Genomic DNA, 25,883 nt, shown 5'->3' with positions numbered 1-25,883 from the left:
CCAAGTAATAATGACGGTAATGGCAGCTTTCCCACTAGCCGTCTGCGGATCCTTACGAGGCACCCCGCTCTGTGTCCTCTGTATCTGCGTCTCTAACTCTTGCCAATGACAGGGATGTTGGCCTTGTCGGGTGTTTGAAGTACATTCTGTGTGTCCTGCTTGTTGAAGAAAAAAATCTTTGTCTAATCCGAGGTGAGTGATCGCTGTCCTGATATAAGCTCTTTTTTGCCATAAGATACAGTGGCAGAAACATTTTGTACAAAATAAGTTACAAATAACGCAAAAAAAAATACACCAAATAGCACAATTGGTTAGGCGCCCATAAAACTGCTGCCATTTCTTCCCGGCGCCAATTTTTACAGGTAGTAGCCTAAACCTATAGATGTTACATTGATCTGGGTGAATGGAATATGAATGAACATGATTCAATATGTTGTAATAGAAATAAGGCCGTGCTCATTAAAAAAATGATCGTTCTCCCTTATCTTAAAACGGCACCGACCGCCACTGGTACTTAGTAAAGTGTTGTATTGGATTTGCCCGAAACATAACACTTTGTATTCAGGACAAAAAGTTAATTGATTTGCCACATTTTTTGCATTATTACTTTAGTGCCTTGTTGCAAACAGGATGCATGTTTTGGAATATTTTTATTCTGAATAGGCTTCCTTCTTTTACCACTGTTAATTAGGTTAGTATTGTGGAGTAACTACAATGGTGTTGAGCCATCCTCAGTTTTCTCCTATCACAGCCATTGAACACTAACTGTTTTAAAGTCACCATTGTCCTCATGGGTAAATTCCTGAGCAGTTTCCTTCCTCTCCGGCAACGGAGATAGGAAAGACGGCTATATCTTTTTCTAGCCAGAAGCTAGCCAGTTTACTCGAAAAGCTATCGCCAGTTTTGTACAACGCGACTCAGACCAGAACATACCGGACCCATTTTTCTCTTCATATCCCCGGATTTCAACCCCAAGCTCTGGACATTTACACCTGGATCTCGCAGCTAGCTAGCTGCTATCCGTGTGACTATTGGCTTACGTCGATCCCGGAGCAAACATAAATTATTCCGGAACTAGCCAGCTGAAGAGTTCCATCAGCCACTCCTGGGCTACAATCACCTATCCAGACCCGTTTTACTGCCCATGCAGAGCCCCACTGGGCCTTCACGACTGGACTACCGACGTTAACTGCCCGAGGGTGTTATCCAACTGGCCCCTCCGTCGCGACGTTACCTGAACGCCCATCTGCGGCCCGCTAATCGTTAGCTGTCTTATCGGCTGCTATCTGAATTGGTCTATCGGACAAAAATCTCTGAAACTGGAAACACTTATCTCCCTCACTAGCTTTAAGCACCAGCTGTCAGAGCAGCTCACAGATCCCTGCACCTGTACATAACCCATCTATAATTTAGCCCAAACTACCTTTCCCCCTACTGTATTTATTTATTTTGCACCCCATTATTTCTCTCTACTTTGCACATTCTTCCACTGCAAATCTACCATTCAAGTGTTTTACTTGCTATATTGTATTTACTTTGCCACCATGGTCTTTTTTTTGCCTTTACCTCCCTTATCTCACCTCATTTGCTCACATCGTATATAGACTTGTTTATACTGTATTATTGACTGTATGTTTGTTTTACTCCATGTGTAACTCTGTGTTGTTGTATGTGTCGAACTGCTTTCCTTTATCGTGGCCAGGTCGCAATTGTAAATGAGAACTTGTTCTCAACTTGCCTACCTGGTTAAATAAAGGTGAAATAAATAAATACAAATCTTGGTAGTGACTGGATGTGTTGATACACCAGCCAAAGTGTAATTAATAACTTCACCATGCTCAAAGGGATATTCAATGTCTGTTTATTTTTGTATTTTTCCCCCCAATCTACCAAAAGGTGCCCTTCATTGCGAGGCTTTGGAAAACCTCCCTGATCTTTGTGGCTAAATCTGTGTTTGAAATTCACTGCTGGACTTGGGGACCTTCCAGACAATTGTATGTGTGGTGTACAGAGATGAGGAAGTCAAAATCATATTAAACACTATTATTGCACACAGAGTGTGTCCATGCAATTTATTATGTGACATTTTTACTGCTGAACTTATTTACGCTTGCTATAACAAAGGGGTTGAATACTTAGACTAAAGACATTTCAACTTTTCATTTTTCATTAATTTGGAAAAATGTTGAAAAATATAATTCCACTTTGACATTATGGGGGTATTGTATGTAGGCCAGTGACGCATAAAAAATAAAAAAAAATAATACTAATTTTTAAAAAAGGAATCTATTTTAAATTCAGGCTGTAACACAACAAATGTGTAGAAAAAAAATCAAGGGGTGTGAATACTTTCTGAAGGCACTGTATTTACAAATACGCACAAATCACTCTTAAAAACACACAAACGCAACACTACAAACAACACTATCATCAACAACAACACTAGTTACTTACGTATTGCTGTTAGCACTGCCAGCAGAGAGAAAAAAGGGAAATGTTGAAGAATTTTCCCATGTATGTAAACAAAGCCACTTCAACCCACTCATAAGGGTTATGATTCATCCAACTATACCTCCGTAGTAAAGTGCTCACCTGCTCAGTTCTTTCTGCAGCTCCTGCATGTACTGGTGACACTGGGCATAGTATGTAGCCTGGGCCTCCACAAACTCATGCAGGCAGCGCAGGTGGTTGACCTATCAGGGAAAGGGGGGACAGGGTGAAAGACAAGAAACAAGTTGTACTTCCAAAAGCCTGGTTTCACACATTCAATGGTTTTCACAATGATTGTTACTAAACCGCAACGTTACAGTTTATATTTGCTGGAGCAAAATTGGCTGAATACTTCTCCCATCTGTTTAGGCTCTAAAGATCTAATCACTCACCCATCTTAGACACATAGGTTGTGAGAACTGGTTAGAACCTGCTTTTTTGTTTGTTTGACTGCTTTAATGGAGTAGAGTTACCCCTGATCTCTAGCCCTGATCCAGCATCCTCCCGTGACTAGTGTGTGTGTGATGTCTCTGGACTCACGTGTGTACTGCTGATGCCCTCCAGTAGCAGCCGGGTGACCTCGGCCTGTCTGTCAAACTCTGTCTGAGCCACACGCAGCTCCTGCTCCGCCTATAGGAGAAGACGGGAGAGACCACATGAACACCCACATACACTGAGGGTACAAAACATTAAAGACACATTCCAAATATTGAGTTGCACCCCCCCCCCCCCCCCCCTATCAGTAATTGAGTCATCTCTCGTGGACAGATTAAACTGGAAGTGACAACTTTTTTACAATAATTTTACTTCTGGGTAACCAAGATTAGTTGAAGAGACTAATCTCTTGCACATCTCAAATCAGATATGGGACGGACTGATTTAGGCAAGGTAAACTGGGGTAGGAGGGCTAATTGTGTTTAGTGCCCATCTGTGCAGAGGAGGTATTGTGATACCTCACATCTCAAGATAAGGCTACTTAATGTTAGATCCCTCACTTCCAAGGCAGTTATAGTCAATGAACTGATCATAATCTTGATGTGATTGGCCTGACTAAGACATGGCTTAAGCCTGATGAATTTACTGTGAGGCCTCACCTCCTAGTTACACTAGTGACCATATCCCCCGCGCATCCCGCAAAGGTGATGCTAACACAGAGGTGTTGCTAGCAAATTTCAATTCCCCCCCCCCAAAAAAGCAGTTTTTGTCTTTTGAGCTTCGAGTCATGAAATGTATGCAGCCTACTCAATCACCTTTTTATAGCTACTGTTTACAGGCCTCCTGGGCCATATACAGCGTTTATTTTACCTTTATTTAACTAGGCAAGTCAGTTAAGAACAAATTCTTATTTTCAATGACAGCCTAGGAACATTGCCTTGGGGGGGCAGATCACAGATCTGTCAGCTCGGGGATTTGAACTTGCAACCTTTTGGTTACTAGTCCAACACTCTAACCACTAGGCTACGCTGCCGCGTTCCTCACTGAGTTCTTATTGGACCTTGTAGTAGACTATCGGACCACCATTTTATTACGTTTGCAATCACAACAAATAATCTGCTCAGACCCCCACCAAGGATCATCAAAAGTCGTGATATAAATTCTCGGACAACCCAAAGATTCCAAGATGCCCTTCCAGACACCCTCTGTCTACCCACGGACGTCAGAGGACAAAAATCAGTTAACCACCTAACTGAGCAACTCAATTTAACCTTGCGTAATAAATACCCTAGATGTAGTCGCACTGCTAAAAAAAAAAAAAACATTTGTCATAAGAAACTAGCTCCCTGGTATACAGAAAATACCCGAGCTCTGAAGCAAGCTTCCAGAAAATTGGAACGGCAATGGCGCCACACCAAACTGGAAGTCTTCCGACTAGCTTGGAAAGACAATACCGTGCAGTATCGAAGAGCCCTCACTGCTGCTCGATCATCCTATTTTTCCAACTTAATTGAGGAAAATAAGAACAATCCAAAATGTATTTTTGATACTGTCGTACAGCTAACTAAAAAGCAGCATTCCCCAAGAGAGGATGGCTTTCACTTCAGCAGTGATAAATTCATGAACTTCTTTGAGGAAAAGATCATGATCATTAGAAAGCAAATTACGGACTCTTTAAATCTGCGTATTCCTCCAAAGCTCAGTTGTCCTGAGTCTGCACAACTCTGCTAGGACCTAGGATCAAGAGAGACACTCAAGTGTTTTAGTACTATATCTCTTGACACATTGATGAAAATAATTGGCCTCTAAACCTTCAAGCTGCATACTGGACCCTATTCCAACTAAACTACTTTAAGAGCTGCTTCCTGTGCTTGGCCCTCCTATGTTGAACATAATAAACGTCTCTCTATCCACCGGATGTGTACCAAACTCACTAAAAGTGGATGTAATAAAGCCTCTCTTGAAAAAGACAAACCTTGACGCAGAAAATATAAAAAACTATCAGCCTATATTGAATCTCCCATTCTTCTACAAAAAGGTTAGAAAAGGCTGTTGCGCAGCAACTCACTGCCTTCCTGAAGACAAACAATGTATACGAAACGCTTCAGTCTGGTTTTAGACCCCATCATAGCACCGAGACTGCACTTGTGAAGGTTAAATTACCTTTTAATAGTGTCAGTCTGAGGGTCTGCATCTGTCCTCATGCTCCTAGACCTTAGTGCTGCTTTTGATACCATCGATGACCACATTCTTTTGGAGAGATTGGAAACCCAAATTGGTCTACACGGACAAGTTCTGGCCTGGTTTAGATCTTATCTGTCGGAAAGATATCAGTTTGTCTTTGTGGATGGTTTGACAAATCAACTGTACATTTCGGTGTTCCTCAAGGTTCCATTTTAGGACCACTATTGTTTTCACTATATATTTTACCTCTTGGTGATGTCATTCGGGAACATAATGTTAACTTTCACTGCTATGCGGATGACGCACAGCTGTGCATTTCGATGAAACATGGTGAAGCCCCAAAATTGCCTTCCCTGTAAGTGTTTCAGACATAAGGAAGTGGATGGCTGCAAATTCTCTACTTTTAAACTTGTCAAAACAGAGATGCTTCTTCTAGGTCCCAAGAAACAAAAAGATCTTCTGTTGAATCTGGCAATTAATCTTGATGGTTGTACAGTCGTCTCAAATAAAACTGAAGGACCTCGGCATTACTCTGGACCCTGATCTCTCTTTTGACGAACATATCAATCTACGTAACATTGCAAAAATCTGAAACTTTCTGTGCAAAAATGATGCAGAAAAATGAATCCATGCTTTTGTCACTTCTAGGTTAGACTACTGTAATGCTCTACTTTCCGGCTACCCGAATAAAGCACTAAATAAACCCGGCTGCTAGAATCTTGACTAGAACCAAAAAATGTGATCATATTACTCCAGTGCTAGCCTCTCTACACTGGCTTCCTGTTAAGGAATGGGCTGATTTCAAGTTTTTACTGCTAACCTACAAAGCATTAAATGGGCTTGCTCCTACCCATCTTTCCAATTTGGTCCTGCCGTACATACCTACATGTACGCTACGGTCACAAGACGCAGGCTTCCTTACTGTCCCTAGAATTTCTAAGCAAACAGCTGGAGGCAGGGCTTTCTCCTATAGAGCTCCATTTTTATGGAATGGTCTGCCTACCCATGTGAAAGACGCAGACTCGGTCTCAACCTTTAAGTCTTTATTGAAGACTAATCTCTTCAGTAGGTCCTATGATTGAGTGTAGTCTAGCCCAGGAGTGTGAAGGTGAACGGAAAGGCTCTGGAGCAACGAACCGCCCTTGCTGTCTCTGCCTGGCCGGTTCCCCTCTCTCCACTGGGATTCTCTGCCTCTAACCCTTTACAGGGGATGAGTCACTGGCTTACTGGTGCTCTTCCATGCCGTCCCTAGGAGGGGTGCGTCACTTGAGTGGGTTGAGTCATTGACGTGATATTCCTGTCCGGGTTGGTGCCCCCCCCTTGGGTTGTGCCATGGCGGAGATCTGTGTGGGCTATACTCGGACTTGTCTCAGGATGGTAAGTTGGTGGTTGAAGATATCCCTCTAGTGGTGTGGGGGCTGTGCTTTGGCAAAGTGGGTGGGGTTATATCCTGCCCGTTTGGCCCTGTCCGGGGGTATCGTCGGACAGGGGCCACAGTGTCTCCCGACCCCTCCTGTCTGAACCTCCAGTATTTATGCTGCAGTAGTTTATGTGTCGGAGGACTAGGGTCAGTCTGTTATATCTGGAGTATTTCTCCTGTCTTATCGGGTGTCCTGTGTGAATTTAAGTATGCTCACTCTAATACTCTTTCTTTCTTTATTTCTCTCTCTTGGAGGACCTGAGTCCTAGGACCATGCCTCAGGACTACCTGGCACAATGACTCCTTGCTGTTCCCAGTCCACCTGGCCGTGCTGCTGCTCCAGTTTCAACTGTTCTGCCTGCGGCTATGGAACTCTAACCTGTTCACCGGATGCGCTACCTGTCCCAGACCTGCTGTTTTCAACTATCTAGAGACAGCAGGAGCGGTAGAGATACTCTGAATGATCAGCTATGAACTGACATTTACTCCTGACGCGCTGACCTGCTGCACCCTCGACAACCACTATGATTATTATTATTTGACCCTGCTGGTCATCTATGAACATTTGAACATCTTGGCCATGTTCTGTTATAATCTCCAACCGGCACAGCCAGAAGAGGACTGGCCACCCCTCATAACCTGGTTCCTCTCTAGGTTTCTTCCTAGGTTCTGGCCTTTCTAGGGAGTTTTCCCTAGCCACCATGCTTCTACACCTGCATTGCTTGCTGTTTGGGGTTTTAGGCTGGGTTTCTGTAGAGCACTTTGTGACATCAGCCGATGTAAGAAGGGCTTCATAAATACATTTGATTTAAATAAATTTGACCTAATATCATTACCCATTCAAAGGCACTTAACATCTTTTGTCTTACCCATTCACCCTCTGAATGGCACACATACACAATCCATATATAAATTGTCTCAAGGCTTAAAATCCTTCTTTAACCCGTCTCCTACCCTTCATCTACTGATTGAAGTGGATTTAACAAGATACTTCAATAAAGGGACCATAGTTTTTTACCTGGATTCAGTCTATGACATGAAAAGAGCAGGTGTTCTTAATGTTTTGTACACTCAGTGTATATGCACACATGCATGTACAGTGAGCTCCAAAAGTATTGGAACAATTACATTTATTTAGTTTTTGGGGCTGTACTCCAGCTTTAATTTGAGGGTGTTTTCATCCATATCAGGTGAACTGTTTAGAAATTACAGCACTTTTTGTACATAGTCCCCCATTTTAGGGGACCAAATGTCACACCCTGACCTTAGAGAGCCTTTTTATGTCTCTATTTGGTTTGGTCTGGGTGTGATTTGGGTGGGAATTCTATGTTCTTTATTTCTAGGTTTTGTGTTTCTATGTTTTGGCCGGGTATGGTTCTCAATCAGGGACAGCTGTCTATCGTTGTCTCTGATTGGGAATCGTACTTAGGCAGGCTGTTTTGCCACCTTAGGTTGTGGGATGTTGTTTTTGTTAGCTCTGTGTAGCCTTCAGAACGTGACGTTCGTTGTTCTTTTGTTTGGTGTTCAGATTAAATAAAGAATCATGAACATGTACTGCGCTGCAACTTGGTCCACTTCTTCCGACGGGTGTTACACGAAAAGCATTGGGACAAATTCACTAATGTGTAGTAAAAAGTTATGTATTTGGTCCCATATTCATAGCACGCAATGACTACATCAAGCTTGTGACTTCACAAATTTGTTGGATGCATTTGCTGTTTGTTTTGGTTGTTTCAGATTTTGTGCCCAATATTAATTAAATGGTAGATAATGCATTAGTGTCACTTTTATTGTAAATAAAAATATTCATGTTTCTAAACACTCTATTCTGATTTACAATAAAAGTGACTCCAAAATGACCCAATACATTATTTACCATTCATTTAAACCTATATGGATGATAATACCCTCAAATTAAAGCTGACAGTCTGTACTTTAACCTCATAGTCATTGTATCATTTCAAATCCAAAGTGTTTTAGTTGACAGAGCCAAAACAAACCAAAAAAATGTTTCACTGTCCAAATACTTTGAGGTCACTGGGGACACGGACACACACACACACACCTCTAAAGCAGTCTATGACCTTTTTAGTCTGTGTTGTTGAACACCGATCTTACTAAGTGATACTTACTTTGTCCACTTCCTCACTCCACAGCTAGAATAAGCAGCATGACAACAAGGGAGATAAGAGCAATTCTCAGACCAACAATGACAGCACACAACAGACCTTGTGGGGTTCTACATCCACATAATAATTTCTCCCCAGAGCAGTCTCATGAGCAATGGCCCCATTCCCTTTCTGACTCATTGATATGTTGAAAGACTAGCTGTGTAGTAAGATGGGAGGAATCCCCCTATAACAATAAAAGTCTAGTCATGTCTGGAAGAGGTCAATGATTTGAAAACATGAGTAAGTAATCAGATTATTTTGTTGAAACCATTGTTAGGTATGTGATGCAAGTAAAGAGTCACTTTTAAATGTAGGGCAGCAGTTCACACTGGACACGTTAGGCGTTAGTAATTAGCTATTCCATAACTGCATGTACTTATCAACTGTAATAGCACTGTTACAAGGTATTTATTACATGTTATTAGACCGCTCCTTACTCTACTATACGATAAGTATAGCCAAATGACATTTCTGTGCGACTAGCAGAATTAAAATGACAGGAGGACACGTAGTTTGTGTGGACAGTACACAGACAGCACGACAAAGCCCAGGGAGCCCAGGGAAGTGTTCTATTGAGGTTTCCCATCAGTGTGGCTGAACCATCATAGGAATATAATTTATTACATTATATTTATATGGGAAACATGCCCCTGGAATTCTAAGCAGCTAAGGAATTGATTCTCGAAGGAGAAATACAACCTCATTGAAAATAAGAATTTGTTCTTAACTGACTTGCCTAGTTAAATAAAGGTACATTTTTAAAATAAGGGCAAACGTGGGAGGATGTGAACACACAGTGTTTTGGTCACGAAGGGGATTCACATTTTTTGGTTTTTCAACAACGGCCTACTATACACAACCATCTGTTTGACAATTACAACGACAGAATCTCTCATTATAGACAAAGACACACAACACCGTGACACAACAACTGACAAAACTAATAATATAGTCCAACGCGTTGGACTGAAAAGAAAATGGCCAGGCACGTCTTCGTCACTGGCATTCATCATAAACACGACTACCACGAACAAACCCTTCTCCTCCAATACAGACTGACGAATGTGACAGAGTTACCTAACCAGTAGCGATAACAAAGACAGTGACAACATCAGGAGCAAAACAGATATATGAAAGTGAAACGTAGGACCATTCTTGTTTGGCTAACTGCATGGTGGCAAAAATTAGGTAGATAAGAGATCTTAACACCTGCAATCTTCTGGCCAGTTGTCCACCAAAGGGCTATCTGTCTCCGGGGGTCATCCCCCAATTATAATTTAATAAACCTTCGTATTTGCATTCAGTCTATTGTTCATTCAGTTAGGTCTCTCCATGATTGAAATAATTAATTAAGTCTGTGGTCAGTCAAATCAGGTGCTGAACTTTGGCTGGATTCCATCAGAGCGTTGAGGTGATGAGGGGAGTGGGGGTGGGGGGGGGGTGGGGGGTCACATTGTGGAGGGGGGGGGGCTCCAATACATACACACCCTCTAAGGGCCTCGAGAACAGGCGATGGGGAAAGTAACACCCTACTATACCACAGTACCATTGAGCTAGTACCTACACTGCTGAAAATAAAAAGGTGCTTAATTGCAATTTTAAATAGCCATATATAATAAGCCATTTAGCAGACGCTTTTATCCAAAGTGACTTACAGTCATGCGTGCATACATTTTATGTATGGGTGGCTCCAGCAGGGATTAAACCCAATACCCTTGGTGTTGCAAGTGCCAAGCTATGCCAACTGAACCACACTGATCTGTATGAAGCAAGCCATGGAACGCTTGTTGGTTCTGTATAGCACCATTTCTTCTAGCAGTGTAGGGCGGGGGTTGCATCCCATCTAGTATTGTTGATAATATGCTATGAACAGTGTAAACCTATTTATATATACCTTCCTCTGATCCATCACATAGGCCGACTCTTTGGAATCTTCCAGATCCCAACTATCCCAGCCACCACTGCTTTGCTGTTTTTAAGTTTAAATTTAAGGTTTCATTTATTTGCACCAAAGAAAATAAGTGATAGACAACAATACAGATAAAAACAATATCGCAAAAAAATATATACAAGTATAAAAACCTTCTAAACCAAAAATGTACAAATTAGCTGGTCAGAAATTACAAAAAATAATAAACAGTATAAGTTTTGTTTGGATGTGTTGTGTGGATGTGAGTGAGAGAGATGGGCTATATTTAAAAAATATATATATATACACACTGCTCAAAAAAATAAAGGGAACACAAACAACACAATGTAACTCCAAGTCAATCACACTTCTGTGAAATCAAACTGTCCACTTAGGAAGCAACACTGATTGACAATACATTTCACATGCTGTTGTGCAAAAGGAATAGACAACAGGTGGAAATTATAGGCAATTAGCAAGACACCCCCAATAAAGGAGTCGTTCTGCAGGTGGGGTCCACAGACCACTTCTCAGTTCCTATGCTTTCTGGCTGATGTTTTGGTCACTTTTGAATGCTGGCGGTGCTTTCACTCTAGCGGTAGCATGAGACGGAGTCTATAACCCACGCAAGTGGATCAGGTAGTGCAGCTCATCCAGGATGGCACATCAATGCGAGCTGTGGCAAGAAGGTTTGCTGTGTCTGTCAGCATAGTGTCCAGAGCATGAGGTGCTACCAGGAGACAGGCCAGTACATCAGGAGACGTGGAGGAGGCCGTAGGGCAACAACCCAGCAGCAGGACCGCTACCTCTGCCTTTGTGCAAGGAGGAGCAGGAGGAGCACTGCCAGAGCCCTGCAAAATGACCTCCAGCAGGCCACAAATGTGCATGTGTCTGCTAAAATGGTCAGAAACAGACTCCACGAGGGTGGTATGAGGGCCCGACGTCCACAGGTGGGGGTTGTGCTTACAGCCCAACACCGTGCAGGACGTTTGGCATTTGTCAGAGAACACCAAGATTGGCAAATTCGCACCTGAGCTCTTCACAGATGAAAGCAGGTTCACACTGAGCACGTGACAGACGTGACAGAGTCTGGAGACGCGGTGGAGAACGTTCTGCTGCCTGCAACATCCTCCAGCATGACCGGTTTGGCGGTGGGTCAGTCATGGTGTGGGGTGGCATTTCTTTGGAGGGCTGCACAGCCCTCCATGTGCTCGCCAGAGGTAGCCTGACTGCCATTAGGTACCGAGATGAGATCCTCAGACCCCTTGTGAGACCATATGCTGGTGCAGTTGGCCCTGGGTTCCTCCTAATGCAAGACAATGCTAGACCTCATGTGGCTGGAGTGTGTCAGCAGTTCCTGCAAGAGGAAGGCATTGATGCTATGGACAGGCCCGCCCGTTCCCTAGACCTGAATCCAATTGAGCACATCTGGGACATCATGTCTCGCTCCATCCACCAACGCCACGTTGCCCACAGACTGTCCAGGAGTTGGCGGATGCTTTAGTCCAGGTATGGGAGGAGATCCCTCAGGAGACCATCCGCAACCTCATCAGGAGCATGCCCAGGCGTTGTAGGGAGGTCATACAGGCACGTGGAGGCCACACACACTACTGAGCCTCATTTTGACTTGTTTTAAGGACATTACATCAAAGTTGGATCAGCCTGTAGTGTGGTTTTCCACTTTAATTTTGAGTGTCACTCCAAATCCAGACCTCCATGGGTTGATAAATTTGATTTCCATTGATAATATTTTTGTGTGATTTTGTTGTCAGCACATTCAACTATATAAAGAAAAAAGTATTTAATAAGAATATTTCATTCATTCAGATCTAGGATGTGTTATTTTAGTGTTCCCTTTATTTTTTTGAGCAGTAACCTTTATTTAACTATATGGAGGAGATTACTGAATAGTTTGGTTCATCAGGCTGACCCCCAGTCTTCACTTGAAGTTATTGAGGGACGATGGGGTTTGGGCAATGTGAAGATAAGAATTCCACAGTATGGTACCTCTGTATCTGATAGGGAATTAGGTTGAGGATAGCTTAGTCTCTGTCTCCTTCTACATGTCTGTCTCTTCCCTAACAGTCTCACCCAAGTTATTATCCACAAAGACTAGTGACTAGTTATATTCAGAAAAGCTAACCTGTGACATATGCCATGAAGTGCACTAAACTTGTGTTGAAAGACTCAAATAAACCAGAATTTGTACATCTAATGCCGTGTGTTTGTGTGCGCGCGCCATTGTACATATTCTATGGAGTATAGCCTGTGTGTTTTTGTGTGTATGCATCTCTCAACATGAGTCTCCGTCTGTGGGCGTCTTACCGCAGATGCGCTCGCAGACAGAACATAATTTCGAGGCCTAGTCTCCTGAAAATCGGGCTCGGCCTACAGGCAGAGGAGGGGGTAACAAAGTCATACAGTCATGCATCGCATCAAAACAAGCAGCTCCAACAAACAGCACACTGAGGAAGAAGAAGAATGAAAGGGAGAAGAAATGAGAAGAAGAAGCAAACGGTCAGTTCCCACAGGAGTCTGGGATGGAGATGCAAAGCTGCAGTTCATGGAATATGGGGGGCTCCAATGTGTCCTCTATACAGACAGAAGCTGCCTTAGCATGCTAAACTAATTATGGCTACATACAGAGGCGGCGAGAGTTCTACAGACCTGGTTGACAGTAGCAGCCTTATAATGCTAAGCTAATTATGGCTATATACAGCTGCTCACAGAGTTCTACAGACCTGGCTCTGACAGTAGCAGCGACTCGAGGGCATGAGCATTCTCCCATACAGAAGGCCTCAGCTCAGGGCCTATATTCATAAAGTGTCTCAGAGTAGGAGTGCTGATCTAGGATCCGTTTATCCCTGTAGATCATAATGAATATGATTATATGGACAGATCCTAGATCATCACTTCTACTCTGAGATGCTTTGTGGATATTGGCCCAGGACTGTGCAGTGCAAGTAGCAGTGCGGTGCGCAGCCTATTTGTGTTTTGTGATGTTAAGAAGAACTTGGATGGCATGAGTAACTTGTCTTTTGTCACGCAGAGCCAGTGATGAGAATTAAATACTACCTCCACACCATGAGGCATGAATGGATTAGAAGAGCTTACACAAATATTTATTTGCATCAAGCGCCATGCACATTTTCAAAGTCAAGGTCCAATTTTCAGGTATCATTAGAATGTTGGCAGACATCTTGGTTTTGCATTGTCTTCTGTTCAAACCTGACCATTGTACCTATGGAATGGACAGCAGACTGGCTGGATACACCCACCCCCCCATCACTCCCATCAGTCTTCAGGATGTGTGAGTGTGGGAATGAGCAGGGCTTTCCACCTGAGGGGACAATGGAGTATTGTTCAAAGGGTCCAGAGGTCCCTGAATCAGCTTTCAGGGCCCCAGACAATGAGGCGGGTAGACCTTGGAGATGGTAGTGGAAACACTGAGGCCACATAAAACAAACGTCTAAAAATGTACAGTCTCAGTTCCACATCATCAAATTTGTTGCGCCAGTGTACCATCCAAAACATTTTGTTCGGTGAAGTCAACTAGAAAAAAATAGAAAAAAAAATGTTCCACCTCTCATATGACCATCTCTAGGTGTCATTACTGAAACAATCCCATTCAACTTTTCTTTGGGGCTATACTACTGTATAGTTGTGGTGCATGGATGGTCTGAAAGAAGAGAGGGAGGATGCCCCAAACAGCACTCAATGAAAAAAATAAAAATGGGAGAAAAAGAGGCAAGCGAGATCGCTGAAAATACAACACTCGTCAATACTTACATCTCCCTCACACTGCGCAAATGATAACAGAGAAACATGTTAGTCCACAGTTAGTCAACAGAGGGCACCGTTGGTCTCCACGTGCAAAACTGAAGAGAATGAGCGAGGGTGAAGGGGGATGTTAGTTTGGGAGAGACAATTGTCATGCCCCATGTAAGGTTTGCAGAGAAGGTGAGTCAAAGGTAGACCCCTAGACATTGATGAAAATCCTCCACCCCTGCCCACCCCTATGGTCATTTCTATTGGTGTAGCTGGCTTAATGGTCTATGGATTTCTGTTGATGTCCCAGTTGGAGTTGATCTAAGTTGACAACACATTTAAGAAAGCTTTGGGGAAGGACAAGCAGTGTGCTCGTATTATGTGAGTTAAACTGTGTTGTGTTCATTCTCCACTTATAGACCAGAGCATCTAATCAAAAGCATACAGTGATTGGAGGTAGCAGCTGTTGAATAACTAAACTGCTTTACAATCACCTTTGAGTCAAAGTACCCCCCCCCAGTAATAGAGTCAATAGATAGACAGGGAAGTAACCAGAGCCAAGAGAACTCAAATCATTTTCATCAACTCTAGAACTGTATGTCAGGAATTGTATGTTCCATGTCAGGCCTGAAATCAATCAAACTGGGACTGCCAGTCATAAGGGAAGGGGTGTCTGAGGATGAGGAAGACTCACCGCCGCTTTAGCCTCGGCTTGCTTGGCTTTCTTGACACGTGCTTTACAGATGTCCAGGTCCAAACGCCGGTTCTCTAGGAGACGTCTCTCTTTCTGCACAGGGGAGGAAGACAAGGAGGAAGTGAGTGACACAAAACCAGACCACCACCACTCCTCCCACTACTTCTCCACTGTGCTACCCCAGAGCCACTTGTATCCACTTGGTAACAGCTCCACATTGCCCTCTGATATTGCTGGGTGGCATTTTTTGCCATGTTGCTTATATTACGGACGTCATGTTGCTTGCTTAGCGAGTACCCCCCCCAATTGGGCTCATGCCGGCTTGAACTCAGCACGTGACCGCCCTCCTTGACAACGTTCCAACAGTTTGAGCCTATAAAATAACACAAATGGAATCATATATTAACCAAAAAAAGTGTTAAATCAAAATATATTTTAGATTCTTCAAAGTTGCCACCCTTTGCCTTGATGACAGCTTTGCACACTCTTGGCATTCTCTCAACCAGCTTTTGTTTGACACTTTGTTGGTTACTACATGATTCCATATGTGTTATTTCATAGTTTTGATGTCTTCACTATTATTCTACAATGTAGAAAATAGTAAAACATTAAGAAAATCCCTTGAATGAGAGTAGGTGTGTCCAAACCTTTGACTGGTACTGTACATTAAGGCCGTCACAACAAAAAGACAGTAATAGCGGAATAAATGTAACTACACATACGTTTGTATCATCACAAACCCGAGAGCAACATCTGTCCCGTGAAAGCCTCAAAGCAAATAGTTATATGACATGCAGCATGATCAAGCAAGTTAATATTTGACAGTTTACCCAACAACTATTGATTCTGAACAATAATATAAATGCAATATGTAAAGTGTTGGTCCCATGTTTTATGATCTGAAATAAAAGATGTCAGAAATGTTCCATACGCATAAAAAGCTTATTTCTCTCAAATGTTACATCGCTGTTACTGAGCATTTCTCCTTTGCCAAGATAATCCATCCACCTGGCAGGTGTGGCATATCAAGAAGCTGATTAAACAGCATGATCATTACACAGGCACACTTTGTGCTGGGGACAATAATAAAAGGCCACCCTAAAATGTACAGTTTTGTCACAACACAATGACAAGTTGAGACATCTTCATTTCTCTACCATAAGCTACCTCGCAACGTTATTTTAGAGAATAACTGTAGACTAGTTGAACGCCAATGCCATCCTCCACTCTTTCATGTTGGCAAAAAGGACTACGGCCCTGTCATACAGTCCACTTTTAGTTTTTGTTTTCATAGGCTCCCTAGCTAAAATGCTTGCTAGCCTAACTTCCTCGTATGGGCAACAATGAACCAACTGAGTTCGCTAGCTAGCTAACGTTAGTTAATGTGAGCTTACTAGGCTACATACTGAACTTCAATCATCTGAGGCCAGTGGCACAACATAACACTGTTTTGCTAACACAGACTGGAATGTGTTCCGGGATTCTTCCCATGGCATTGAGGAGTACACCACATCAGTCACTGGCTTCATCAATGACATCGTCCCCACAATGACTGTACGTACATACCCCAACCAGCAGCCATGGATTACAGGCAACATTCGCACTGAGCTAAAGGGTAGAGCTGCCACTTTCAAGGAGCAGGACTCTAACCCGGAAGCTAATAAGAAATCCCGCTATGCCCTCCGACGAACCATCAAACAGGCAAAGCATCAATACAGGACTAAGATCGAATCATACTACACCGGCTCTGACGCTCGTCGGATGTGGCAGGGCTTGCAAACAATTACAGACTACAACGGGAAGCACAGCCGAGAGCTGCCCAGTGACAAGAGCCTACCAGTCGAGCTAAATCCCTTCTATGCTCGCTTCAGGGCAAGTAACACTGAAACATGCATCAGCTGTTCAGGACAACTGTGTGATCACGCTCCACTCAGCCGATGTGAGTAAGACCTTGAAACCGGTCAACATTCACAAGGCCGCAGGGCCAGCCGGATTACCAGGACGTGTACTCTGAGCATGCGCTGTCCAACTGGCAAGTGTCTTCACTGATATTTTCATCATGTCCCTGATTGAGTCTGTAATACCAACATGTTTCAAGCAGACCACCGTCCCTGTGCCCAAGAACACCATGTAACCTGTGTGGTATCCCAGGAGGTCTACCCTGGGGGATGGTAATAGAGGGGAGGTACGTGAGGCGACGTTGGCTCCCTCTGCTGGGAATACGGGAGCTGGGCACCCCGACACGGACAGCTAAGTGGAGGTAATTAGAGGAAAGTGCCAACCAGCGGTGGAGGCTAAATAAAAGGAGCTCGATGGCACACCGCGGGAGAGAAGGGAGAGAGATGATACCAGTTAAGAGAGAGAATGAAGACAGGTTTTGCTCTAAGTTATTTCTTTGATATATTTATTTTCTGTCTTAATAAGTAAAGTTGTTTTTCGTACTAAAGCCTCCCTGTCTCTGTGTCAATCTCTGCACGCTCAACCCAACACCCCACGGTTTACCACATATGGTGGAGAATGCAGGCAACTCAATAGATTTGGGTGCCGTGGGGTTGAGTGTGCGGAGATTACCATGGAGGAGCTAGTGGCTCAGTTCATCCTCAGCCAGCAGAAGCAACAGGCTCTCCAGGAGCAAGCACCCTACCTTTTTAGGAAGGCCCAGAAGGCCTACTTTGATTTGAACACTGACCAGGCCGCAAATTATGAGGGATTCAAACGAGAGATACTAAGCCGTTATGGGTTCAATCTCGCACGCCATGCACAACTGGTCCACGACTAGGCCTTTGACCCCACCCTGTCCCCCGGTGCACAGATGAGCGACCTGGTGCGGCTGACCACGGGCTGGCTACTGACGGAAGTACTGTCCCTCCCGATGCTCGACAAACTCGTCCTGGATAAATACCTTCGGGCCCTGCCCTAAGAGATGAAGAAGACCGTGAGCATGCAGAACCCCCAGAGCCTGGAGGAATTGCTGACAGCGGTGGAAATTCACCAAAACACCCAGGACCCGCTGAGAGGGGCCTGTACAGAGAGAGGAGACGAGTCTCCTGCAGCCGCACAGTAAGTACGCAGCGGCTTATCTGGATGACATCATTGTGCACAGTGACAATTGTGAGTCACATCTGTGTAAGTTACAGGCCGTGGTTGATGCGCTAAGGGATGCAGGTCGGACCGCGAACTCCCACAAGTGCAAGCTGGGCTACGCTGAAGTGGAGTACCTGTGATATCAGATCGGGAGGGGAAATGTGAAAACCAAAGAAAGAAAAAAAAAATCGCTGTCATTAGGGGATGGCCGGTACCCCGAACAGAGAGGCAGATAAAATCATTCCTGGGGTTAGCAGGCTACTACAGTAGCACAACTACCCCAAACGGTGCGATAGACGGAGGACACGTTCCAGGCCCTGAAGGATGCGCTGTGTTCGTACCCGGTACTTGTCACCCCGGAATTCTCAAAAAACCTCCTGGTCCAGACAGACGCGTCTGACACTGGGGTAGGGGCCGTTTTGTCCCAAGAGCAAGAAGGCGAGGAGCACCCCATCATGTATGTCAGCAGGAAGCTCATCCCGAGGGAGAAGAAATACTCAAGGAGTGCCTCAACATGAAGTGGGTCCTCGACACCCTCAAGTATTACCTCCTCGGGAGGAAGTTCACCCTGATTACTGACCATGCCCCCCTTGTGTGGATAGCAGGAGGTAAGGACACAAATGACAGTGTCACCCGCTGGTTCCGCGATTCTCTTTCTCTGTCATCCACAGATCAGGGGCGCAGCACGGCAATGCAGACGCCCTATCCAGAAGGGATGCAAACCTAGCCATGAGCATGCCTCCCTCCCAGTCAGGGCTAAGGAGCGGGAGGGGGGTGGTATCCCAGGAGGTCTACCCCGGGGGATGGTAACAGGGGAGGTATGTGGGGCAACGTTGGCTTTCTCTGCTGGGAATACGGGTGCTGGGCACCCCGACACTGACAGCTAAGTGGAGGTAATTAGAGGAAAGTGCCAACCAGCCGTGGAGGCTAAATAAAAGGAGCACGATGGCACACCGCGGGAGAGAAGGGAAGACCGAGCAAAACCTAAGTTATTTCTTTGTTATATTTATTTTCTGTCTTAAGTAAAGTTGTTTTTCGGACTAAAGCCTCCCTGTCTCTGTGTCAATCTCTGCACGCTCAACCCAACACCCCACGGTTTACCACACCTGCCTAAATGACTACCGATCCATAGCACTCACGTCTGTAGCCATGAATTGCTTTGAAAGGCTGGTCATGGCTCACATCAACACAATTATCCCAGAAACCCTAGACCCCCTCCAATTTGCATACCGCCCAAACAGATCTACAGATAATGCCATCTCTATTGCACTCCACACTGCCCTTTCCCACCTGGACAAAAGGAACACCTATGTGAGAATGGTATTGACTACAGCTCAGCATTCAACACCTTAGTGCCCTCAAAGGTCATCACTAAGCTAAGGACCCTCTGCAACTGGCTCCTGAACTTCCTGATGGGCCACCCCAAGGTGGTAAGGGTAGGTAACAACACGGGGGCCCCTCAGGGGTGCGTTCTCAATCCTCTCCTGTACTCCCTGTTCACTCATGACTGCATGGCCAGGCACGACTCCAACACCGTCACTAAGTTTACCAATAACACAACAGTGGTATGTCTGATCACCGACAACAATGAGCCTATAGGGAGGAGGTCAGACACCTGGCAGTGTGGTGCAAGGACAACATCTCCCTCAACGTGATAAAGACAAAGGAGATGATTGTGGACTACAGGAAAAGGAGAACTGAGCATGGCCCCATTCTCATCGACAGGCTGTAGTGGAGCAGGTTGAGAACTTTGAGTTCCTTGGCGTCCACATCACCATCAAACTAACATGGTCCAAGCACACCAAGACAGTCGTGAAGAGGGCACGACAAAACCTATTCCCCCTCAGGAGACTGAAAAGATTTGGCATGGGTCCTCAGATCCTCAAAAGGTTTTACAACTGCACCATCGAGAGCATCCTGGCGGGTTGCATCACTACTTGGTATGGCAACTGCTCGACCTCCGACCGCAAGGCACTACAGAGGGTAATGCGTACGGCCCAGTACATCACCGGAGCCAAGCCTCCTGCCATCCAGGACCTCGATACCAGGCGGTGTCAGGGGAAGGCCCTAAAAATTGTCAGACTCCAGCCACCCCAGTCATAGACTGTTCTCTCTAATCAAATGGCTACTCAGACTATTTGCATTGCTACCCCCACCCCCCTCTTCAACGCTGCTACTACTCTGTTATTGTCGATGTCGTCACTTTAATAACTCTGCCTACATGTACATATTACCTCAATTACCTCGACACCGGTGCCCCCACACATTGACTCTATACAGGTAACCCTTGTATATAGCCCCGCTATTGTTATTTACTGCTGCTCATTAATTATTTGTTATCCTTATCGTTTACTTTTTGAGGGGAATTTTTTTTAACTGCATTGTTGGTTAAGGGCTTGTAAGTAAGCATTTCACTGTAAGGTGTAATACCTGTTGAATTAGGCACATGTGACAAATAAAATCTGATTTGATTTGAAATGCTTGCTGGCATCAATCAATCAAATGCTACGGCCGCAACATGTAATACTCTTTTGTTCCAGACAGCATCAGATACATGGGCTCCATATACTGAGACAGAGGGGCGCTGTTTCTCTCGCTCGGATGATTTCTCTGGTGAGATTCAGCCCATTGCGAATTGACAGAAAAGTACAAAAACACAGATAGACGAAAGCGAAATGATTTTATATGTTATAATTTTTTATTGGTCAAATATTTGGGGAAGCCTGGCTTCCTTGAATACACGCCACTGTCCATCCTCAATATTTCAAGCTAGCTGTGGCGTGAGCTTAACCATCTAGACTTTAAGCCCTGTCTAAGTCAGGGGGGTGGGCTAACATATGGAATGGGGGGTTGCTAACATATGGAATTGTTTAAGACGATCACATACCAAGGATTATTTAGCTATTTGACTTTGAATTTTAAGACCCCTTACTGCTATTAGCCAACAGAAATGCATTGAACAGATTTTGTCCCCCAAAAAAATCTAAAGAATGTTTGTCTGAAGTGTCTGTCCTATCTCTGAGAGATATAAGAAAGATCAGTAAAATATGTATTTTTTTACATGTATTTATCCCCTTATTTTAGACACTAAACTATCTCCATACATACTTCCATTCATTTTTAAAACTGCTACCGGGAACCCTCAGATGAGTCTTATGAGCGTCCTAAAGCAAAACGTAAAACACAATCGTGTTCGTGAGTGTCTCAGCTTTCCTCTTGGTTCATATTAGTGTGTAGCCCAAACCGTTCGGACGCGACATTCGATTTTGTGAGAAGACCAATTTTTGGGATGTCTCATGGTCTGACAAACACCGCTCTAGCTCTGCTGCCTTTCACCGCAAATGGGGACGATATCGGCAGATGACGTTGATTGAGACGCAGTCAAAAAACATCTCTCGAGCTTAAACAGGGGATTTTTTTTTATTATGTTAATTAGATTTCCCCGGGGGACGACCACTGTAGGCTAAGGTACGTTCTTAATTACGCGAACACTTACACTTATCTTCAGCTTGAAGTGCCTAAGGGGTAGAGTCTAGGGATGAGGGGCTAGGAGTTTCACAGTATACTCACAGATATGGTTCTCCAGTCTCCCTCCAGGAAGTTGCGGAGAGGAGTGAGGAAGTTGATAGCCGAGGTCTGGAGGAACTCCCGCTCCGCCCCGCCCAGTCTAATCTGGTACTCCCCCACCGTGATCAGGGTACTGCCTGACACACACACACACACACACAAGTAGGTTGATGACAGAAGTGGATGAGTAGGTTGATGACAGAAGTGGATGAGTAGGTTGATGACAGTGAATATACATGACTGGGCATTAATAATATGGCCAATTCCTTTTTAGTTCCTGTCCAATCAGGAGACAAAGGGACATACCGGACCGGGACATTTAATTCCATGACATTCGTTCAGTTTCCTAAATTACCAGGGAGTTAGAATGAAACTGAGCCCAATTCATCAGATCAGAACTGCCCAGCCATTGACCCAGTGGAAGGAAGAGCGAGCCAGGTCAGAGACTCCGTCCCCTCCACTCCCAGTGAAAAAAACCTTCCAGTACAATAGTCGAATTCAACAGTGTCAATAACAACGTTTTCAATTCAACTTTTGCTTTCAAAAGCAGCACAAACATAGAACATGTAAGAATGAACAATAGCCATTGAATTCTACCCTGCTGATATACTGTACATTATTAGGGATGAAATGTTCACTCTAGAATGCCCTTGAAGCCAATCGGAAACAGTATTCAACAATGGTATAAACATAAATCATTATAGCCATGCATTATATCAACCCTCCCCCTTGTTAGGTTCTAAATAAACAGAGTAAAAACTACCGGACAACTAGGACAAGCTCAAATCAAGTTTATTCACCCAATGGGTCAGACAGCTGAACAGACAGAGACATGATCTCACCATCACAAGTACACTGCTCAAAAAAATAAAGGGAACACTAAAATAACACATCCTAGATCTGAATGAATGAAATATTCTTATTGAATACTTTTTTCTTTACATAGTTGAATGTGCTGACAACAAAATCACACAAAAATTATCAATGGAAATAAAATGTATCAACCTATGGAGGTCTGGATTTGGAGTGACACTCAAAATTAAAGTGGAAAACCACACTACAGGCTGATCCAACTTTGATGTAATGTCCTTAAAACAAGTCAAAATGAGGCTCAGTAGTGTGTGTGGCCTCCACGTGCCTGTATGACTTCCCTACAATGCCTGGGCATGCTCCTGATGAGGTTGTGGATGGTCTCCTGAGAGATCTCCTCCCATACCTGGACTAAAGCATCCGCCAACTCCTGGACAGTCTGTGGTGCAACGTGGCGTTGGTGGATGGAGCGAGACATGATGTCCCAGATGTGCTCAATTGGATTCAGGTCTAGGGAACGGGTGGGCCAGTCCATAGCATCAATGCCTTCCTCTTGCAGGAACTGCTGACACACTCCAGCCACATGAGGTCTAGCATTGTCTTGCATTAGGAGGAACCCAGGGCCAACCGCACCAGCACATGGTCTCACAAGGGGTCTGAGGATCTCATCTCGGTACCTAATGGCAGTCAGGCTACCTCTGGCGAGCACATGGAGGGCTGTGCGGCCCCCCAAAGAAATGCCACACCATGACTGACCCACCGCCAAACCGGTCATGCTGGAGGATGTTGCAGGTAGCAGAACGTTCTCCTGGTGTAGCAAGTATTTCAAATTACAACCCAACAACTGAAGCAAGACTGTGGCCCTTCTCCTTTCCTAAGGATACCTGATGTCAAACAATAACATGTTCTGACAGAATGTAAACGTTCTGCATTACCCTCTCTCCCTTAGTGACTTGATTAAGTATATTTATAAGTCAGAACTCATCACCCTCAACTCAGCATCTCTCCGTGCTTCACTGCATTAACCACTCTTTACTGCTGTTATAAAGGATGGATGGATGGATAGATAGACATATAATCATTTTGAGAGACTGGTGATTTTCAGTAAGAAACTGCCGCTGGAGGGAATTTCTTGGGACTACACACGCGCACACACAGCGTGCTAAGCCAAGCTGCTAAGTTGTGAGGCATGGTATCATCAAACCGCTGTGTAAAGGGTCAGATTGGTTGTGAGAGGAGTGGGTATCCCGCCAGCTTCCAAGGTAATCAAAGTCAGCATCAGAGCTATAACTCCTAGACACAACTATCCATTATCACACTGGCTCACAGTCTATGGGAGACAAAACAGTCGCAAGCTGCATTTCTTGGGAATTTATATCATAACTGGCGAGTGTTGGCCATCCTTTTCATTCAAGTTGGATTACTCCTGGGCTGCAGCACCCAAAGATAATAATTGATATACTGGCCCACAATGCTCTGTCAGGGGTTCTTAAACCTTTTCAGCTAAAGAGACAAATTACAAAATGAGCGTCCTTCCATGACCAAATTCCTCCTCCAAAGTAGAGGTCGACCGATTAATCGGAACGGCCGATTAATTAGGGCCGATCTGTATTTTTTACAATTTTTAATTACACCTTTCTTTATCCTTTATTTAACTAGGCAAGTCAGTTAACACATTCTTATTTTCAATGACGGCCTAGGAACAGTTAACTGCCTTGTTCAGGGGTAGAATGACAGATTTTTACCTTGTCAGCTCGGGGATTCAATCTTGCAACCTTACAGTTAACTAGTCCAACGCTCTAACCACCTGATTACATTGCACTCCACGAGGAGACTGCCTGTTACGCGAATGCAGTAACTACCAAGGGTAGTTGCTAGCTAGCATTAAACTTATCTTATAAAAAACAATCAATCATAATCACTAGTTAACTACACATGGTTGATGATATTACTAGTTTATCTGGCGTGTCCTGCGTTGCATATAATCGATGCGGTGCGTATTCGCGAAAAAGGACGGTCTTCCTCCAATGTGTACCTAACCATAAACATCAATGCCTTTCTTAAAATCAATACAGAAGTATATATTTTTAAACCTGCATATTTAGTTAACATTGCCTGCTAACCTGGCTCGTTGCGAACAAAGACAGCCAACTTCACCAAACGGGGGATGATTTAACAAAAGCGCATTTACGAAAAAAACACAATCGTTGCACGACTGTACCTAACCATAAACATCAATGCCTTTTTTAAAATCAATACACAGAAGTATATATTTTTAAACCTGCATATTTAGCTAAAATAAATCCAGGTTAGCAGGCAATATTAACCAGGTGAAATTGTGTCACTTCTCTTGCATTCATTGCACGCAGTCAGTGTATATGCAACAGTTTGGGCAGCCTAATTTGCCAGACTTTTACATAATTATGACATAACATTGAAGGTTGTGCAATGTAACAGGAATATTTAGACTTATGGATGCCACCCATTAGATAAAATACGGAACGGTTCCGTATTTCACTGAAAGAATAAACGTCTTGTTTTCGAGATGATAGTTTCCGGATTCGACCATATTAATGACCTAAGACTCGTATTTCTGTGTGTTATTATGTTATAATTAAGTCTGATTTGATATTTGATAGAGCAGTCTGACTGAGCGATGGTAGGCAGCAGCAGGCTCGTAAGCATTCATTCAAACAGCACTTTTGTGCGTTTTGCCAGCAGCTCGTCACTGTGCTTCAAGCATTGAGCTGTTTATGACTTCAAGCCTATCAACTCCCGAGATTAGGCTGGTGTAACCGATGTGAAATGGCTAGCTAGTTAGCGGGGTGCGCGCTAATAGCGTTTCAAACATCACTCCCTCTGAGACTTGGAGTAGTTGTTCCCCTTGCTCTGCATGGGTAACGCTGCTTCGAAGGGTGGCTGTTGTCGATGTGTTTCTGGTTCGAGCCCAGGTAGGAGCGAGGAGAGGGACGGAAGCTATACTGTTACACTGGCAATACTAAAGTGCCTATAAGAACATCCAATAGTCAAAGGTATATGAAATACAAATTGTACAGAGAGAAGTTGTCCTATAATTCCTATAATAACTACAACCTAAAACTTCTTACCTAGGAATATTGAAGACTCATGTTAAAAGGAACCACCAGCTTTCATATGTTCTCATGTTCTGAGCAAGGAACTTAAACGTTAGCCTTTTTACATGGCACATGTTTACTTTCTTCTCCAACACTGTTTTTGCATTATTTAAACCAAATTGAACATGTTTCATTTTATTTGAGGCTAAATTGATTTGATGTATTATATTAAGTTTGTTGTAATTGTCATTATTACAAATACATATATATATTTTTT

The 25,883-nt window shown here is 43.9% G+C and overlaps 1 protein-coding gene across 15 annotated transcripts in view; it reads right to left on the bottom strand.

Annotated features, from left to right (window-relative positions):
* The window catches only part of sh3glb2b (SH3-domain GRB2-like endophilin B2b), a 52,973-nt gene that overhangs the window by 16,494 nt on the left and 10,596 nt on the right, over positions 1 to 25,883 (bottom strand). For 2 of the 15 annotated variants that reach the window (XM_021601826.2, XM_021601828.2), the window contains 8 exons: positions 21,726 to 21,859; positions 15,072 to 15,164; positions 14,399 to 14,410; positions 12,935 to 12,997; positions 8,662 to 8,685; positions 3,031 to 3,120; positions 2,593 to 2,693; positions 2,455 to 2,469 (listed from right to left, as the gene is read on the bottom strand). In XM_021601826.2, coding sequence (XP_021457501.2) covers positions 2,455 to 2,469; positions 2,593 to 2,693; positions 3,031 to 3,120; positions 8,662 to 8,685; positions 12,935 to 12,997; positions 14,399 to 14,410; positions 15,072 to 15,164; positions 21,726 to 21,859 — 532 coding nt within the window. The remainder of the gene's footprint in view (positions 1 to 2,454; positions 2,470 to 2,592; positions 2,694 to 3,030; positions 3,121 to 8,661; positions 8,686 to 12,934; positions 12,998 to 14,398; positions 14,411 to 15,071; positions 15,165 to 21,725; positions 21,860 to 25,883) is intronic. The other 13 variants (XM_021601827.2, XM_021601830.2, XM_021601837.2 and 10 more) reach the window with 9 other exon arrangements.

This window comes from Oncorhynchus mykiss, chromosome 5 (assembly GCF_013265735.2).
Source record: "Oncorhynchus mykiss isolate Arlee chromosome 5, USDA_OmykA_1.1, whole genome shotgun sequence".
In the NCBI taxonomy this organism is placed as follows: Eukaryota; Metazoa; Chordata; class Actinopteri; order Salmoniformes; family Salmonidae; genus Oncorhynchus; species Oncorhynchus mykiss.
Note: the sequence above shows the minus strand (reverse complement) of the source record. Positions and strands in the feature narration are given on the sequence as shown.